At 36.0% G+C, this 18,987-nt stretch overlaps 1 protein-coding gene across 6 annotated transcripts in view; it reads right to left on the reverse strand.

The window, feature by feature from the left end:
- The window catches only part of LOC136034982 (uncharacterized), a 132,036-nt gene that overhangs the window by 12,935 nt on the left and 100,114 nt on the right, over positions 1 to 18,987 (reverse strand). For 5 of the 6 annotated variants that reach the window (XM_065716548.1, XM_065716547.1, XM_065716545.1 and 2 more), the window contains exons 14-15: positions 17,273 to 17,500; positions 4,918 to 5,024 (exon numbers count right to left, since the gene is read on the reverse strand). In XM_065716548.1, coding sequence (XP_065572620.1) covers positions 4,918 to 5,024; positions 17,273 to 17,500 — 335 coding nt within the window. Of the gene's footprint in view, positions 1 to 4,917; positions 5,025 to 14,019; positions 14,265 to 17,272; positions 17,501 to 18,987 lie in introns of those variants that run through there. The other variant, XM_065716551.1, reaches the window with a different exon arrangement.

The raw sequence follows: 18,987 nt of genomic DNA on the forward strand, positions 1-18,987 counted from the left end.
AAAAAAACAAAACAAAAAAACAAACAAATAAACACGCATCCGTGATCTGACTTCTGGCAAAAAATGCGAAATTCCACATTTTTGTAGATATGAGCTTGAAACTTCTACAACATGGATCTTTGATACGCTGAATCTGATGGTGTGATTTTCGTTAAGATTGTATGGCTTTTAGGGGATGTTTCCCCCTATTTTCTAAAATGAGGCAAATATTCTCAGGCTCGTAACTTTTGACGGGTATAACTGATTTTGATGAAACTTGTATATTTAAAATCAGCATTAAAATACGATTTTTTTTATGTAACTATTGGTATCAAAATCCCATTTTTTAGAGTTTCGGTTACTATTGAGCCGGGTCGCTCCTTAATACAGTTCGTTACCACGAACTGTTTGATATGCCTCTTGCCATGACCCCGAAAGAAAGCATCTTGAGGCCTCCTTGCATATTTCTCCTAGCTCCATTCAAAATGTTTCAGTATTAGTTAAATCCTTTCGTCAAAACAATTATGAGACATAGCAAATCAAATTCATAAAAGGCAATGGCCAAGAAAAACAAACGCTAAAGTTAGGTCATAGTCCAGTCTATGTTTTGACAGATCAATCTTGAGCTTACAAAACTAGCTTTTTGGGACCAATTGATTTAGAGGAAACCTCAAGAAGTATACTTTGCTTCAAACTAAGGTATTACCTCTCATTTAGATATTGTCAGTCGGGTCTATTTATAATAGCATCTTTCACTTGGGGGAAAAATAAGAGTAATTACTGCCCTAGTTAATTCTGTTTGATGTGTTATATTTTATGTTATTTTTCTTTTAAAGTGTTTTCTTTTTATATTGCTAATTTTGTCTTTTTTGTTATTGATTTTGTGTGTGATGACCGTACAGTTTGTGGCTTTTAGGAAATTCGGAGCGTAGGCTATCTTGATTCCAACGATAATGACATTGAAGTATATTCAAAGAATGTCTTGAAGAATATATGAGTGGTTGACCTCTCTGAAGAAGAAAATATTGAAGAGGTGCATAATGGTCAGCGATCGAAACTTCGGTTATCAATGTTATTTTTTAGTGGTCTTTTTGATTAATTAGTGTTTTTTTTAAATTATAGTTAATTATTTTTTAGTGCTCTTTTTAATTAAATAGTGCTCTTTTTAATTTTAGTGAATTATTTTTTAGTGCTCTTTTTTGCTTACTTTTGTTTTAGTATGCCTCAATCAAATTTCCAAAGGCCACTGAATAATATACACACAAAAATTGCGTCATTTTAACTATCCCTAGGCGTCTATCCTTCAAGGGTAGAATGTAATTTTTCGGCAGCCTAGAGGCGTCAATAAGGGTAAGGCAGCAGGGGGCATACCCTCTCTAGATTTTGGAAAAATACCTTTTCTGCTGCATTTTCTTAAGGAAAAAACCTTTTTTTTATTTTCATTGAAAAAATAGGAATATCACAAATTTACCCCATCCCCTAAGTTTTATAGCTTCCATTTTGTCCTCCCTCCTAATTTTTGTGACCTGACACTACAGCGGCACGGAATAACCGTTTTAATTCCAGCTCGAACTCAACAACTGTAAGGCAGCAAGGCAAAGCCCAACAGCTCTGACTATAGAAAGACTAAATCAACTCGTATTCTCAATATAATTTAACTGACATTCGGAATCTAGTAGTACCAGCTCTTTTCTTTCTTCCTTCTTATTTTTATAAAATATTATTTTCTTCCTTTCCCTCACACTGACTTCTATAAGGTAATTTTATTTCTATTACACTTTCTAGGGCTATAATGCAAGAAAGGCTAAGATGATTAGCTGATAATGCAAACCTTTAAAAAGACTAAAAGGGTGGAAATAGGTCATAAAAAACGATCAAAATGAGATTCGAGCTCCATGAGCAGGAGTAATGAGTGAATCTTGAAATAGATTGGGGTGAAAGAAGAGGAATGATGGTCTCAGGTGGCTTGCTGCTGCAATAAGTTGTGTGTAATTTAAATGTAGCTAATATAGGGCACACAGTTAATTTTTTAGAACGCTCTCTGTCCGTCACCAGATATTGGGTGGGGATGGATAAGAGTATGAGTCAAACTGGGCAAACATGACATAAGAAAAATAGCTTAGAGAACATGAACGTGTTCCCCCTTGAAAAATCCCCCTCCTTAAAAGAAAATTCCCCCATACGCAAAATTCACCAAACAAACAGAAAGTACAAAATAGGAAAGTTCAAAATGTCGACCTGATGTCCTAATGTGCACCAAAAGAATTGGATATCAAAAGAGGCTCTAGGATAGGTGCTGACTGGTCTCTAATCACTTTAAACTTAAAAAAAAAGACTAGTACTTTCAAATCCCGATTGAATGAGCGTCCTTCAAAGTTTTACAACCACAAGGGGAGGTTGGGAATGTGGCAGACCTCTTCTATACAGTATAAATTCTGCTTATTTTGAGATTTAATGTTACTTTCATAATAACAGCACAGACCAGATATATTTTCGAAAATCAAGAGGGATTATATATCGATTTCTGCCTCCACCACCTAGCTTAGAGCTAATTCTGTATTTACCTGAAGCATCAATGCGAGTTAGGATGTTTTGACATTTCAAGCTCTCATCTAGAAAACTTTGGAATTTTGCATTAGTTGCCAAAAAGAGATCACGGATGTGTATTTTTTTTTCCCAGGGATGATCGTATCGAAACCAGAATCTTAAAAGTCGGGAGACGGCTCTTGTGAACAAAAGTGAAAGGTTTTAGTGCCCTTTTAGGTGATCAAACAGATTTGAGGGCAGCTAGCTTCCCTTTTGACACCTCTTTCTCCCCCAAAAACATCCTATTAAAATTTTTAGATAACCATTTAGCTCAGCATAACTGAAAGGTCAGATATAATAAATGTGCCCCTGGGGATGACATCATCCCCCAAAGCCTCTAGGGAAAGCCTTTAAGTTTTGCCATCTTTCCATTGTTTCCATATAGTATCGTGTAATTAAGAAACACACATACAATTTTTGCGGGGGTGTTTTCGGCGGGGGGGGGGGGAGACTTCTAAAAGGTCCCTGACTATCACTGGAGCTCTTCTATCTCTTGTTAACTGTAGTCCTTTCAGTCACAGATAGCCCATCTGGTGCCTCATAGGAGGAGTAAAGATAGACAAACATGCTTATGCAGACTATATAGCACTAATTTCTGAGTCCCTCTGTGATCTTTAAACCCAGACTGTCATCGTTCATACTAACACCAGCCTCTTTTGGATGATCCTGAACACCTCAAAAACGATGACCATGAGCTGCTCATGTAAACCTGATTCTTAGGTAAACTCTGGCCTCTAGCTTAAAGTCGACAATATAGAGTGGGTCAAAGAATTTAAGTACCGTGGTAGCTTAAGCGCCCCCAACAATAACCACTCCAAAGGTATCAAGAAACGCCTGGCACTAATGAATTCCAACTTTAAAAGTTTGATGCCCATCTGGAGGAGCAACACTTGTTAACAACACTTAAAGTGAGGCTATTTAACTCGCTTAGGACCCCTATCACCATTTATGCCTGTGATACCGGGACTCTAAAAACGGAAGATAAGTATCCCCTTGCTGCCTTTGAAACAAAATGACTGCGACGTATTGCCGGTATTACATATCATAATCGAATTTCCGACATGAAACTTATCCATAATTTCAAGGTCAAACCGACCATCCTCGACAGAATAAAAGGGCAACAGCTTAGAGGGCTAGGGCACATACAACGTAGGGAAAGCACCCATCTCGCGAATATAACCGTCGAAGGTCGGGCAAATGATTCACGATAGCTTCTCGCCACTGAGTTTATCAAACCTTCTCCGCCTGGCAGATGATAGAAGTGCATACAGGATTTACGTCAACTAGACTGGTGACAAAAGAGGCCCAAAAACGACCTTAAAGGACGGATGGGACTTAATTCAAGAAAGTAAAGTTAAGAAAATAAAACACTAATTCTGAGAGCCTCGGATTTTTGCCCATTTCACCACCCCTACGATGTCCCAGTGACCCGCTAGTGATGGAGAAAAGCACTTTTTCAAGCAATTTTTCTTAATTCTCAATAATCTGTTTCATAATCAATTTTGTGTTGAAATAAAAATAAATAGCAACCATCATTAACGAAGCAGCTTTGTAATTGAATGATTTTTTTTCACTTAGTGTTTTTTTTCAACCTTTTTTTTCACTTGCAGAGGTGACTGGGAAGGGGAGTATTCAAGAGAGCGATTTGAACTAGCTCTTTTTTAAAATTCCCATAAAATTGTCTCCACAATAAACTGTTAATATTAAGAATTGAATTTAAATAATATCTATTATTCCTGAATCAGCATTAACAGCAAGTTGCATGGGGATTGAATAAGGTTCAGTTGCACGAGGAATCAGCTCAATTTCACGAGGGTTCAGAAAAACGGGGGTTGAGTCGCACGAGGGTTGAGTTCAGTTTCACGAGGATTCAGAAAAAACAAGGGTTCAGTCGCTCGAGTGTTCTGTTAAACAGGTATTGTATTACAAATGTTAAATTGCACAGGGGGTTCAATTACATGGAGATTTAAACGGGGGTTCAGTTGCACGTGGGGTCAGATTCGCGACGGTTCAGTCACATGGGGTTAAGTTGCACGACGGTTTATTGAACATAGTATGGGCACAGTAAAAGTAAAAAGAGTAAAAGAAAATCTTTAAAACAGAAAAGGCTGTGAAAATTCTATCAATAATTTTTTTCTTCAAAAAGACACCAAAAGACTATTCAATGGAGAGACCATGTAGATAGAAGGGTCTTTTCTGTGAAATAAGTTACACATATGTAGAATCTTGCAATACTTTGCAGTTGTTTCGTTATTTAATGGTAGGAAAGGGACTGATCCCTACCCTTGGAACCATACAAGGCTCCGTGGCTAAATTCATCTCTTATATTTTCTTCGTGTTTAGGAGTCATACCTGTGCTTCCTTTTTCAAGCGTACAATAGTTTTCTGTTGGTTCTTCGAAAAGAGATCCCACACTTTTGGCTGGAAGGTTGATTCTATGATCTTCTGATTCATATTGACTGAAATAAGGTAAAGACACTAATAAAATATAATAAATACATTTTCACTGAAACGAAGGGGTTGGAAAAGGCTTCTATTGCACTGAAACACTCTAAATTATTATGATTAACTATCAAAAGCTTAACCATAAATATGGAGAGCGAATGAAAGGGAGAACTTTCCGGAAAAGTCTACAAATCTTTAATGGCAAATGTAAACGAACTTGATTGCAAAAGTTACCATGCAAGCACTTCTCCCACTGCCACCGTATATGTAATTTTTAGGCTTTTTTTTATAATATTTTCAATAAACGAAAAGAAGAACCTACTAGATATAAGAAGACAAGTAAAAACTAATTGAGTTATATAATTTTATAAAGTCTTTTATTTTCTTTAAAACCTTTCTCGACTGACTGACCGTATTTCTAACAGTAGTCTGTACGATGTTCAATCACGCTTTCTACTGTTATAGTAAGAGAAAGGTTGAGATGGCTAGGACACGTTCTGCAGATGAAGGATGACAAATTGCCAAAACTTGTCCTTTTCGGCCAACCGTCTAGAGCTTAACGGAAAGCAGCTCGCCCTCGATTGGGGTGGGAGGACGTCACAAAGAAAATTATTTAAGGGAAAAATGAACTTCCTGGGAATGTGTAAAGAGGAGACTTTGAATAGATTGGGATGGACGAGGAGCGCGCATAGCTTTGTTTGCCTCAGGCGACTTGGTGCTGCGGTGTGTTTTTAGCAGTAGTAGTATTAGTATTTATTTTCTTTGCAGAAATAAGTTCTTTCTTCTTTATTTATAGTTTTATAGGAAACGCAATAGCGCTGAATAAGTAAAGAACGATGTTGGCACAATGTATTATTTTTTATAAATATTTTATTTTAGACCAGGGCACTTCGTATAGAAGATTATGTCGTATATACTTCGGAAGGGAATCATTGGATTACAAATTGAGAGGGCCAGTGCCCTTTTTAATAGTCCAAAGTGATTGAAGGGCAAACAGCCCCCCCACGCCCATTATTTCCCCATATACATCCAACCAAAACTGAGATAGCCACTTTGTTCAGAGTATTTGAAAGATCCGAAAATTATATCTTTGAGGATGCCATACCCCCCCCTCCATAGCCCTCAGGGCAAGGGTTGTAATTTATGCCCTGAGGCCATATAAAGTTTTTATAAAAAGGGTAGTCGTATAAACTTTGAAGGGGGTTCATTGGATTGGAAATCAAAAGTTCCAGTGGCCTTTTAATTTATGCCCCGGGGACATGTAAGGTTTATATGGAAGGGACGGTTTAAATAAAGGTTGGATATAATTATTTGCATTTTTCCGTTTTTATTTTTTGTTATTTTTCTCCTCTCCGTGTTTATTTCCCTTATCTTGTATTATGAATCTTGGTATATATGATTGAAATATTTTTCCCTACATTCGCAGGCCATTGAGCCTTTTGTGGGGTTGTTAAAAGAGATGTATATATTGATTATGTAATATTAATAAAGTTGAAAAGTTGAAGTATAAACTCTAGAGGAGGCTCATTTGACTTAAAATCGGAAGTTCTAGTTCCCTTTTAAGAGTCAAAAGTTATGGAAGGCAAATACCACCCCCCGACTATCCTCTTTTCACCAAACACATCTAATTGAAATTGTGAGATATCCATTTTATTCAAAATAGTATAAAGAACACATAAAAATACCTCCAGGGTCGTTTTTATAGAATAGGTGGTTCTAAGAACTTCAGATGGGGCTTAAAATTGGAACTTATACTGCCATTTTTAAGAGTCAAAACTGATTTGAGAGCAACAATAACCCCCCTCCCCAAACGTCCATCATATCCCCAAACACATCCAATCAAAATTTTGAGAGAGCAATTTTGTTCAGCGTAGTTGAAGAATCCAGAAATTGTGTCTTTAAGGATGACGACAATTCCAAGCACTGAGGACAAGGGTTGTAAGTTATGCCCTGGGGGCATATGAGGTTTTTATAGAAAGAATGGCCGTATATAATTCGGAGGGGGCTCATTGGATTGGTAATCATAAATTCTACTGCCTTTTTAAGAGTCAAAGTGATCAGAGGGCAGCTACTCCCCCACATGGCGTGTTTTCCTGAAATGCGTTTATGTCCAAAATGACAATTTTCCATAGGACATTTGTTGAAAATAGTCCAAAGATTATATAAGACGGCATTTGAGGTTAATATGAAACATCAGAGCCTGGGAACAAGGGTTGTAAGTTATGCCCCAGGGACATTTAAAGTTTTTATGGAAGGATTGGTTGTACAAACTTTAGAGGGGGCTCATATGGTTGAAAATTCGATTTTAAGAGTCAAAAGTAATGAAGGGTAACTAGTACCCCCCCCCTCACTAACTAAATTTCTTTTGGCTAAATGCATCTCATTGAAATTGTGAAATCGCCATTTTGTTCAAAAGTCCAAAAACATACAACTATGCAGTGCTGCAACAAGTACTCCAAATTTTTACTTAAGTATCAAGCATTAAGTACTCATTGTCTTTTTACTTAAATACCAAGTAATAAGTACTTTCCAAATTCTTACTTAAGTATCAAGTATCAAATACTTGCCAAAATTGTGCTTAAGTATTACTTCAAGTACTACTTCAAGTATATATTCTATGTATGTATGTTCTATATATATATTCTATGTATGTATGTTCTATATATATATATATATATATATATATATATATATATATATATATATATATATATATATATATATATATATATATACACATATATATATATATATATCTGATATCAAGCCCATGCTACCTTTTTGTTAAAGCCATTCTGAAGGCTTTTTAGCCCCTTCCCTTGCCTATAAAATGTCCCCTGTCACTCCTCTCTTGGAGATCTTAATCAAGAACCAGAATTTCCGTTTTATCGTTTTTAACCGTTTCCCTTGTTTGGCTGGTACACACCCAACGAAGTCCAAAAAATAATCTGAACCAATTTTCGACACAACGGCTTGAAAGGAAAAGACTATCAAAACAATTAAGTGCAGTCAAAAAACTCCTGATTGGATCAGACTGATCTTGATGAAACTTGTATATTTAAAATCAGCATTAAAATGCGATTCTTTTGATGTAACTATTGGTATTGAAATTCCATTTTTTAAAGTTTCGGTTCCTATTGAGCCGGGTTGCTCCTTACTACAGTTCATTGCCATGAACTGTTTGATATATATATATATATATATATATATATATATATATATATATATATATATATATATATATATATATATATATATATATATATATATATATATATATATATATATATATATATATATATATATATATATATTTCTGATATAAAGCCCATGCTACCTTTTTTTAAAGCCATTCTGAAGGCTTCTTGGCCCCTTCCCTTGTCTAGAAAATGTCGCCTGTCATTCCTCTCTTGGAAATCTTAATCATGAACCAGAATTTTCGTTTTGTCGTTTTAACCGTTTCCCTTGTTCGGCTGGTACACACCCAATGAATTCCAAGAAAATAATCTTAACCAATTTTCAACACAAAATTGGCTTGCAAGGCTTGCAAGGAAAAGACTCAAAATATTCAAATGCAGTCAAAAAACTCTTTGGATTAGAAAAACTCATTGGATCAGACATATCACATGACAGGATTAAAACAGTGCACGTAGAGTTGAACTTCTGGTGATTAGTGTTCAGTCAAATCTGGCATTTTGGAAAAAATACAGGGTTATTCTGAAACATGTGGGAATGATGGAAAAAATATTAAAAATATGTTTTTCCCTTGTTTGGCTGGTACACACCCAACGAAGTAAAAAATAATCTGAACCAATTTTCAACACAACCGCTTGAAAGGAAAAGACAATCAAAACAATTAAGTGCAGTCAAAAACTCCTGATTGGATCGGACAGATCACATGACAGGATTATAACAATGCACATAGAGTTGAACTTCTGGCGATTAGTGTTCAGTCAAATCTGGCACGTTAAAAAAAGATACAGGGTTATTCTGAAACATGTCGGAATGGTGAAAAAATATTGAAAATAGAAAAATAAACTTTGGATTGACTTTAAAACAGATAAAAGGTAATAAAGTAGTTCATTCTCCTATTCAATAAGTAAAAACCTTAGCAATAAAAAACTCAAATTTAAAAGTAAAGAGTCAGTTGCAGACTTTTTTAATATGAGAAATCAAATCTCAATAAAAAGGAGCAGCGAAAATCCACAGTTTTAGCAGCTAGCTGAAGGTCGCTGGCTCTCAGCGTGCTGAAAGAAAAGAAGAGTATGAAAATGAATAGTCTTGATTCACACTTTGATGACATGTCTCGCGCTCGGCACCTTTACAAGGAAACTGCCTCAAGTTTTCAAGTTAAATTTCAGACGCGCTATGAAAATGTATGGCATCTATATCCTTTGACTGGTTTTCACTCAAGCAAGCCGCATACTGTGTAGTCAATTCAGATGGTCGGTAGAACTCCCTAAAAACATATATTATAAAATCACGGGCCTGCAGCAAGCCCGCTGATTCAGACGCATTCCATAAGGCTGGTCAAACTGCAGAACGAGTGAATGAATGAATGAACTTTATTACCCGTAAAAGTATAAAAAGAAGCACAAAGTACGGAGTATTATAAATAAACAAAAACAAAACGATGAACAGCGAGAAAAAATTCAAACTAACAAAAGACAACATGGACTAATTAACCAGTATCAATTTGGAAAAAAGGCTGCAGAGGGCCGTAAAAGTGAATAAAGTTGATGGTCTTTTTACATAAATCATCACTGGAAGACCGAATCCGAGAAGGCATATCTAGTAAACCAAATCAAGCAATTATTTTTCTGTTTCGGTGCCATCTAGGAAGCCGGAGGAGGAATTTATAATATCTGAAATAAGCCGCACGTAGAGAATGACGAACTTTCTTACAAAACAGATGAACCGTGCCTGATTAAAACAAAAGAACAGGGGTGCAATAAGGGTTATAAATCATGTACAAACCGTTGCGGTTGTAACGGCTTTTGTTTGGGGATATTTTTTCGTAAGCGACACGTAGGTTTTTCACGGCTTGATTCACTAGGGATGAACAGGTAGTGGAAAGTGTTGGACCAAAACATAGATCAAGCCAACTAAATAAAGAAGAACACGGCAGAACTGTAGTCTCAGCAACAAATGGAGCGACCGCATAAGAGGTATTAAAACAAATAAAAGCGCATTTACACGCATTAACTGGCAGTCCAATCTTAGATAGCTCATTGGTTAATATAGTAAAATTGGAAAGCAATCCACGGCGAGTCCGGGCAACAAGAAGAACGTCGTCTGCATATGCAACAGAAGACAAACCAATATTACCGTAAGAAAGTAAGAACTTACCGTAAGACTATTACCGTATTACCGTAATATGTTGTAATATTACGTTGTAATATTACGTTGTAATATTACCGTAAGAACTTTTAAGGGGACGCAGGCACAATGCAAGCACAGATTTAAATACACAAGGAGACAATACGGTAGAAGTTGCAACCTATTTATTTCTAGCAGCAGTTTTCACACCATGAAGTGGCAAAAACCATGAGACTAAGATGGAAATCTCCTGAGAAAAAAGGAATAAAACAAGAGCTAACAGCTCATATGGCACATGTGACGAGGTCAGATGAGCCAAGAGCTCATATGGCATGAAGTTATAAGAATCAATAGATTAATTTAAAAGAAAAATCAGAGGCTTAATGCCGGTCGGGATTTCAAATAATAGCTCTGAGACACAAGGTCCTTTTAAATATCAAAATTCATTAAGATCCGATCACCCAGTTACAAGTTAAGAATATCTCATTTTTTCTAATTTTTCCTCTCCCTTCAGCTCCTCCCCCCCAGATGGTCGAATCAGGGAAAACAACTTTATCAAGTCAATTTGTGCAGGTCACTGACACGCTTACCAATTTTCATCGTCCTAGCACGTCCAGAAGTACCGAACTCGCCAAAGCACTGGACCCCCTAACTTCCCCAAAGAGAGTGGATCCAGTCCGGTTTCGTCAATCACGTATCTACGAAACTTGCTTATTCTACCCACCAAGTTTTATCCCGATCTCTCCACTCTAACCGTTTTCCAAGATTTCCGGTTTCCCCCTCCAACTCTCCCCCAATATCACCAGAACTGGTTGGGGTTTAAAATGAGAGCTCTGAGACATGAGTTCCTTCTAAATATCAAATACAAAAATACCTCACGTCTATATCACTCAAAAATATCCGCTCTTAAGTTAAATATACCTCAATTTTTGTAATTTTTCCGAACTGACAACCCCTCCAACTCCCCCAAAGACGTTTCGGTTAGGTCAATCATGTATCTAGGACTTTTGCCTATTCTTCCCACCAAGTTTCATCCTGATCTCTGCACTCTAAAGGTTTCCAAGAATTCCGGTCCCCCCAAATCCCCCCAATGACACTGGATCCGGTCGGGATTTAAAACATGAGATCTAAGGTACGAGGTCCTTCCTTCTAAATAAGAAATTTTATCCGATGAAATTCAAGATCCAATCACTCCTTCGTAAGTTAAAAGTACCTCATTTTTTCTAATTTTTCAGAATTAACCCTCCCCCCAACCCCCCAAAAGAGAGTGAATCCTTTATGGTTATGTCAATCACGTATCTAGGACTTGTGCTTATTTTTCCCACTAAGTTTCATCCCGATCCCTCCACTCTAAGCATTTTCCAAGATTTTAGGTCTCCCCCTCCAACTCCCCCCAAATGTCACTTGATCCCGTCGGAATTAAAATAAGAGCTCTGAGACATGATATCGTCTAAATATCAAATTTAATTAAGATCCGCATAAGTTAAAAACGCCTAAGTTTTTCTAATTTTTGAATTAACCGTCCTCCCACTCCCCCCTCCCCCCAGATGGTCGAATCGGCGAAACAGCTATTTCAAATTTAGCCGCGTCCCTGATACGCTTGCCACATTTCATCGTCCTAGTTTATCTGGAAGTGCCTAAAATAGCACAACCGGGACCGATAGACCGACAGAATTTACGATCACTATATGTCACTTGGTAAATACCTAGTGCCATACAATGTAATTTTTCTCTGGGAATGGAATATTTGGTTGAAGGTTGGCTTCAGTATGACTTATTTTGGATAAGGGTTATTTCCAGGCTTTGGGCAAGCCATGGGTGGAAGTAGTTCCACCCACAGGCCCTACTAAATTGAAGGAAAACTCGACTTATTTAAAACTTGAAACCCCCTTACCTATTTGAGATAGGGTTTGTGATATCAGAGCTAGATATGAGCCCTGATCCTAGTCATCTTTAGTCTAGCTTTCATTTGGATCCGTTGCTCCATCCGCAAGTTATACTAAATTAAACAAAATGCTTGACTTTTTTCAGCACTTAAAACCCACTCCCCCTCGTTCTATTTGAGATAGGGTTTTCATCTCAAAACTTGATGCCTGTCATGGTATTAGGCATCTTTGGTTCAATCTTCTTTGAGATCCATCACTCCACTCGCAAGTTACACTGCATTAGATAAAAAACTCAGATTTTGTTTTAACACTTAAAGCCCCCTCGCCCTAATTAAGTTCAATTTTAGTCCAAATAGTTCAATTTTAATACAAATCTGACTGGCGGTTCTCCCACTATACTCGATTGCATAGATGGGTGGACAAACAGACAGATTTCAAAAATCTATCTTGATGGATATTTTCCACTATCCGAATAGATGATGATGCCTGAGTGATGATATGCTATTCTTTCCCTTTTTTTGGATCCAATGAGCCAACATGGCTACCTAAGACGTTACAAAATCTGTCCGCCCGTCCGTCTGTGTAATCAAGTATACGGGCAGAACCGCTGCTCGGATTTGGATGAAAATTTGGATAGCCGGATTTGGTGCCAAGGATCATGAGACACATCAAGTTGAACGATGAAGACCCTAGCTCAAATGGATCAGGGGGGAGAGGGCTTTACCTGCTAAAAAAAGTTTTTCGTTTCATTCAGATTAACCTAGAATAGAATGATGGATCTGAATGAAAATTGAACCAAAGAGGCCTAAGACCATGACACAAATCAAGTTTTGAGATAAAGACCTTAGCTCAAATATAACAAGGGAGAGTGGGTTTTAATTCATGAAAAATTTAAGTTTTCTGATTAATTTAGTATAACTTACAAATGGAGCATTGGACCCGAATGCAAACTAGACCAAACATGCCTAAGATTAGGACCCATATCAAGTTCTGGTATCACAAACCATATCTCAAATAGGGCGAGGGGGAGGGGTTTTCAAGTTTTAAGAAAGTTTTCCTTTAATTTAAAGGAAATATAACTTATGAATGGAGTGACAAATATGAAGTCAAATTCGTCTGAATACCTAAATTTGCTGGAATGGATTTGACAAAATACTACTGCATTGGATCCAGCTAGAGTTCCCCAGACTTGTTTATTACAGATAACATTTAGATGGGTAAAGATTCATAGCTTCAGTAGTTTTACCAATAATATGGTCCTGAAGATGATGAATTATTCATGTGCGGAGAGCCAAAATCAAAACATGCATCAATTCAAAAACGTTCAGATATTAAATAAAAAAAAAACAAGTTTTTTTAACTGCAAGTAAGGAGCGACATTAAAACTTAAAAAGAACAGAAATTACTCCGTACATGAAAGGGGTTGTCCCCTCCTCAACGCCTCGCTCTTTAAGCTAAAGTTCTTTACTGTTTTAAAAAGTAGAGTTGAGAGAAATAGTCAAACTCTAGCGTAAAGAGCGGGGCGTTGAGGAAGTTCGTTTTAAGTTTTAATGTCACTCCTTACTTGCAATTAACAAAACTTTTTTCTTTTATTTAATTTTAGATAAGAGACCGTTACTTGGGAGCCCTTTATATACTTTCTTTGATTTTTCAACAAAATATGCTTTATCTAAGGGCTAATTAGATAAAAAATATGCTAATTTCCTCAACCCAGTTTAGGATCTATAAGATTCAAACATTTGGCAAACTTATTCTAAAAATGAAACCCACCGCTATGTTTTGCACCCAGAACCTTCCATAAATACCCTATTTTGTCCTCCACTAGCTCTAGTACCAACAATAGTGAAAAAAATCGTTTGCTTTACTTGATAGTCCTGTATCTTGTTAAAGTACTAAGGACAATAAAAGTGAAATTTGATTCTTCGAGTTGAAGCGTAAATTTACAAAACTATATACATATTAAAAAATTAGCAAAAATCAGGAATTCAATTTTTTTCGAAAGCGGCTCCAACATGCAGTTATACAATTTTTGGAATAGCGGCTATCAAACTGAAAAAAAAGGTGGGTAAAATATCCAAAAAAAGCTAAAACATGTGACACCAAATAGCTTAAGAAGTCGTAGCTTTCCTTTAAGGCATAATTGTTTTGGGAATCAGCAAATTGTTAATATTCAATTTTTATGGACGAAAAACGTTGTCAAACTTAACTATTAGTTTGCGTATTTGTTTCACGGTTCAATGTGACAACACTGATGAAAATACAAAACTGCCCTAATTTCGTTATAATTTCATAATTATAATTATATTTATAAATTATAAATTATAATTTCATAATTTCAAATAGCCAAAAGAAAAATCCTGAAAATCACGGCTTTCAGGTATTAATAGTCCTAAGACTAGAGGCCAAGGAGCCTTTGAGGGGATGAGTATAGTAAATCATTGTATGTGTATTTGATTATGAGTAAATCTTATCTCAGGTCGACGAAAAAGGCTTTTATTTCCTGTCCTTGGTAGTTTAATCTGTGTAACAAGTGTAAGCAATGTTGATTTTGTAACAGCACCCTAATTACCTTTTACCTAATTACCGAATTTACCTAATTACCTTTGATATAGTTTATAAGTTTGTACTTCATTTGCAAAATAAACAACATGATTTTATTAACTTAATTTAGGTCATTTAAAATCTTATAGAAAGGACTACTATTCTTCTTCGTAGGCAAATTCCATTTAGAGTGTCTATTTTTAGTGTTAAAATAATTTCCTTTTTGCCTAAATTGTCTTAATGTGCAATCTAGAAAAAGCAGAAAAAAAGTGTGAAAAAAGTGATCTGAAGTGTTTTTAATTGCATCCTGTTTTAGTTTTGATTGGCTGAAATAATGCATATTCAAATTTTTCATGCATTTTTGAAGTTTTTTGTACCCCCCCCCCTGAAAAAATTTATTTTGTAATATGAGAATTAAACCAGTCAGAAGCTTACAGAATCCCAATTAACTTTGATACAGTTTACAAGTTTGTACTTAATTTGCATAATAAACAACATGACTTTTACTAACTTAATTTTGGCCATTAAAAATCTTATAGAGCACAACAATTCTTTTTCGTAGGCAAATCCCTACAAATAATTACAACTTATCTATTAGGTGATTAGCCAATGAACTCTCTTCTGGGGTGATGGGCACCGAAACCCCGAAAGTCTAGTCTAGACTTTCTACGTCTAATAACGAAGGACAATTTTTAGGAGGCAAATAGTAAAAAAATAGGGAGGGACAAAAAATTAATTTAATTCCATGATCAAACAATTCGTCGTTACGAACTGTAAGTAAGGAGTGACCTAGCTCAATAGTAGCCGAAACTCTAAGAAACGGAATTTTGATACCAATAGATGCATCGAAAGAATGTGATTTTTATGCTCATTTTAAGTTTCACCAAGTTTGGTTTAAACCCTCAAAAGTTACGAGCCTAAGAAAATTTGCCTCGTTTTCAAAAAAAGGAGAGACACCCATTAAAAGCCATAGAATCTTAATAAAAATCACACCATCAGATTCAGCGTATCAGAGAACCTTCAATAGAGCGGATCCGTTCCAATTATGTAAATCACGTATCTAAGACTTCTGCTTATTTTTCCCACCAAGTTTCATCCCGATTCCTCCAATTTAAGCGTTTTCCATGATTTTAGGTTCCCCCACCCCAAACTCCCCCCAATGTCACCAGATCCGGTCGGGATTTAAAATAAGAGCTTTGAGACACGATACCCTTCTAAATATTAAATTTCATTGAGATCCGATCACCCGTTCGTAAGTTAAAAATACCTCATTTTTTCTAATTTTTCAGAATTAAATCCCCCCCCACCAACTACCATAACGAGAGCAGATACGTTCCGGTTATGTCAATCATGTATCTAGGACTTGTGCTTATTTTTCCCACCAAGTTTCATCCCGATCCCTCCACTCTAAGTGTTTTCCAAGTTTTAGGTTCCCCCCTTCCAACTCTCCCCCCCCCCAATATCATCAGATCCGGTCGAGATTTAAAATAAGAGCTCTAAGACACGATATCCTTCTAAATATCAAATTTCATTGAGATCCGATCACCCGTTCGTAAGTTACAAATACCTCATTTTTTAAAAATTTTCAGAATTACCCCCCCCCCCCCCCAACAACCCCAAAGAGAGCGGATCCATTCCGGTAATGTCAATCATGTATCTAGGAGTTGTGCTTATTTTCCCCACCAAGTTTCATCCCGATCCCTCCACTCTAAGTGTTTTCCAAGATTTTAGGTTTCCCCCTCCCAACTCCCCCCAATATCATCAGATCCGGTCGGGATTTAAAATAACAGCTCTGAGAAACGATATCCTTCCAAACATCAAATTTCATTAAGATCATATCAACCGTTCGTAATTTAAAAATACTTCAATTTTTCTATTTTTTCCGAATTAACAGGCCCCCCAATCCCTCCCCCCCCCCCAGATGGTCAAATCGAGAAAACGACTATTTATAATTTAATCTGGTCCGTTCCCTGATATGCCTGTCAAATTTCATCGTCCTACCTTACCTGGAAGTGCCTAAAGTAACAAAACCGGGACCGACAGACCGACAGAATTTGCGATTGCTGTATGTCACTTGGTTAATACCAAGTGCCATAATCAATAAAACAATGCAAAGTGTGATATAATAGTAGTTCTACATATAAAGGGTACCAAAAGGTCCCTTAATTGCTGAAACCGTTATTCTAGCAACGTATTGTAGATAAAATGAAACTTCAAAGATGAAAGAAATCAAAGATGAATTGCATCCTGTTTTAGTTTTAATTGGCTGAAGTTTTAGGTGCATCTTGGTCACAAAATTCCATACTTTTTAAAAATATTTTTTCTTTAAAAAAAAATGAAGCAAATTTCAAAAATTCAATGCGCTGAACCCATAAAACTCAACCTAAGCTACCGAATAATACCAAAATTTTTAGACTTTCGTTGAAAATTGAAGTTGTTACATGGTATGAATAAAAACAGCCAAAAACATGCATGGTACACATAAATTTAACAGAAAAAGCGATAAAAGTTCTTACTTTGATCTGTAATGCTTTTAATCTCATCATTATAGTCTTTCATTTGCTTAGTAGATAGGCCACTTGTCGCCCTCAGTTTAGCTTCAGCCTTTGTAAGTGACGATTTTAGCCGTCGGATTTGAGCAAAGGATCTAGAAACATTTGCAAACATCCTTTGAACGCTTGTATGAGTTACAAAACCTCGATCATCTAGCCCCAACATTTCTGATGCTCCAGTTTGACATAGTTCTGAAATAAGAGAGTAAAAATGCATTTCTCTTGTTTTTATTCTTATTTTTTTAGCCGTCAGATTAATCTAGAAATATTTACAAACATCCTTTAAACACTCGTATGAGTTACAAAACCTCGTTCGTCTAGCCCTGACATTTCTGATGCTCCAGTTTGACATAGTTCTGAAATAAGAGGGTAAAAATGCATTTCTCTTGTTTTTATTGTTATTTTTTTAGCCATCAGATTGATCTAGAAACATTTACAAACATCCTTTAAACACTCGTATGAGTTACCAAACCTCGTTCGTTTAGCCCTGACATTTCTGATGCTCCAGTTTGACATAGTTCTGAAATGAGAGGGTAAAAATGCATTTTTCCAGTTTTTATTTTTATTTTTTTTAGCCGTCGGATTTTAACAAAGGATCTAGAAACATTTGCGAACATCCTTTTAACACTTCTATAAGTTACAAAACCTCGATCGTCTAGCCGTGACATTTCTGATGCTCCAGTTTGACATAATTCTGAAATAAGAGGGTAAAAATGCATTTTTCCAGTTTTTATTTTTATTTTTTTTAGCCGTCGGATTTTAACAAAGGATCTAGAAACATTTGAAAACATCCTTTGAACACTTGTATAAGTTACAAAACCTCGATCGTCTAGCCCTGACATTTCTGATGCTCCAGTTTGACATAGTTCTGAAATAAGAGGGTAAAAAAGCATTTCTCCTGTTTTTATTGTTATTTTTTAGCCAACAGGTTGATCTATAAACATTTACAAACATCCTTAGAACACTCGTATGAGTTACAAAACCTCGTTCGTCTAGCCCTGACATTTCTGATGCTCCAGTTTGACATAGTTCTGAAATGAGAGGGTAAAAATGCATTTTTCCAGTTTTTATTTTTATTTTTTTTAGCCGTCGGATTTTAACAAAGGATCTAGAAACATTTGCAAACATCCTTTGAACACTTGTATAAGTTACAAAACCTCGATCGTCTAGCCCTGACATTTCTGATGCTCCAGTTTGACATAGTTCTGAAATAAGAGGGTAAAAAAGCATTTCTCCTGTTTTTATTGTTATTTTTTAGCCATCAGGTTGATCTATAAACATTTACAAACATCCTTAGAACACTCGTATGAATTACAAAAACCTCTATAGTCTAGCCCCGAGATTTCTAATGCTCCAGTTTGACATAGTTCTGACAAAAGAGGGTAAAAATGCATTTCTCCAGTTTTTATTTTTATTGTTATTTTTATGGTATCGTTCGAGACCCTCATAAAAACTTAGGGCATGATATACCACTTGTTAATCATTGAAAAAACTTTTAGACCACGTGTTAATCTATTTATCATTAAAATAAAATGAAAATACTGAAGAGTCAGTACAAATTTTAGTAAGACGAACAAGGAATACTGAATAAAACGTAAATTGTAGTAAATGTTGGTTTCACATCCAGCAGAATAAGTCAACAAAGAGAAAAAAGGGAAGAAATGAGACTAAGAAAGTTT

This window comes from Artemia franciscana, chromosome 13 (genome assembly GCF_032884065.1).
Source record: "Artemia franciscana chromosome 13, ASM3288406v1, whole genome shotgun sequence".
NCBI lineage: Eukaryota > Metazoa > Arthropoda > Branchiopoda > Anostraca > Artemiidae > Artemia > Artemia franciscana.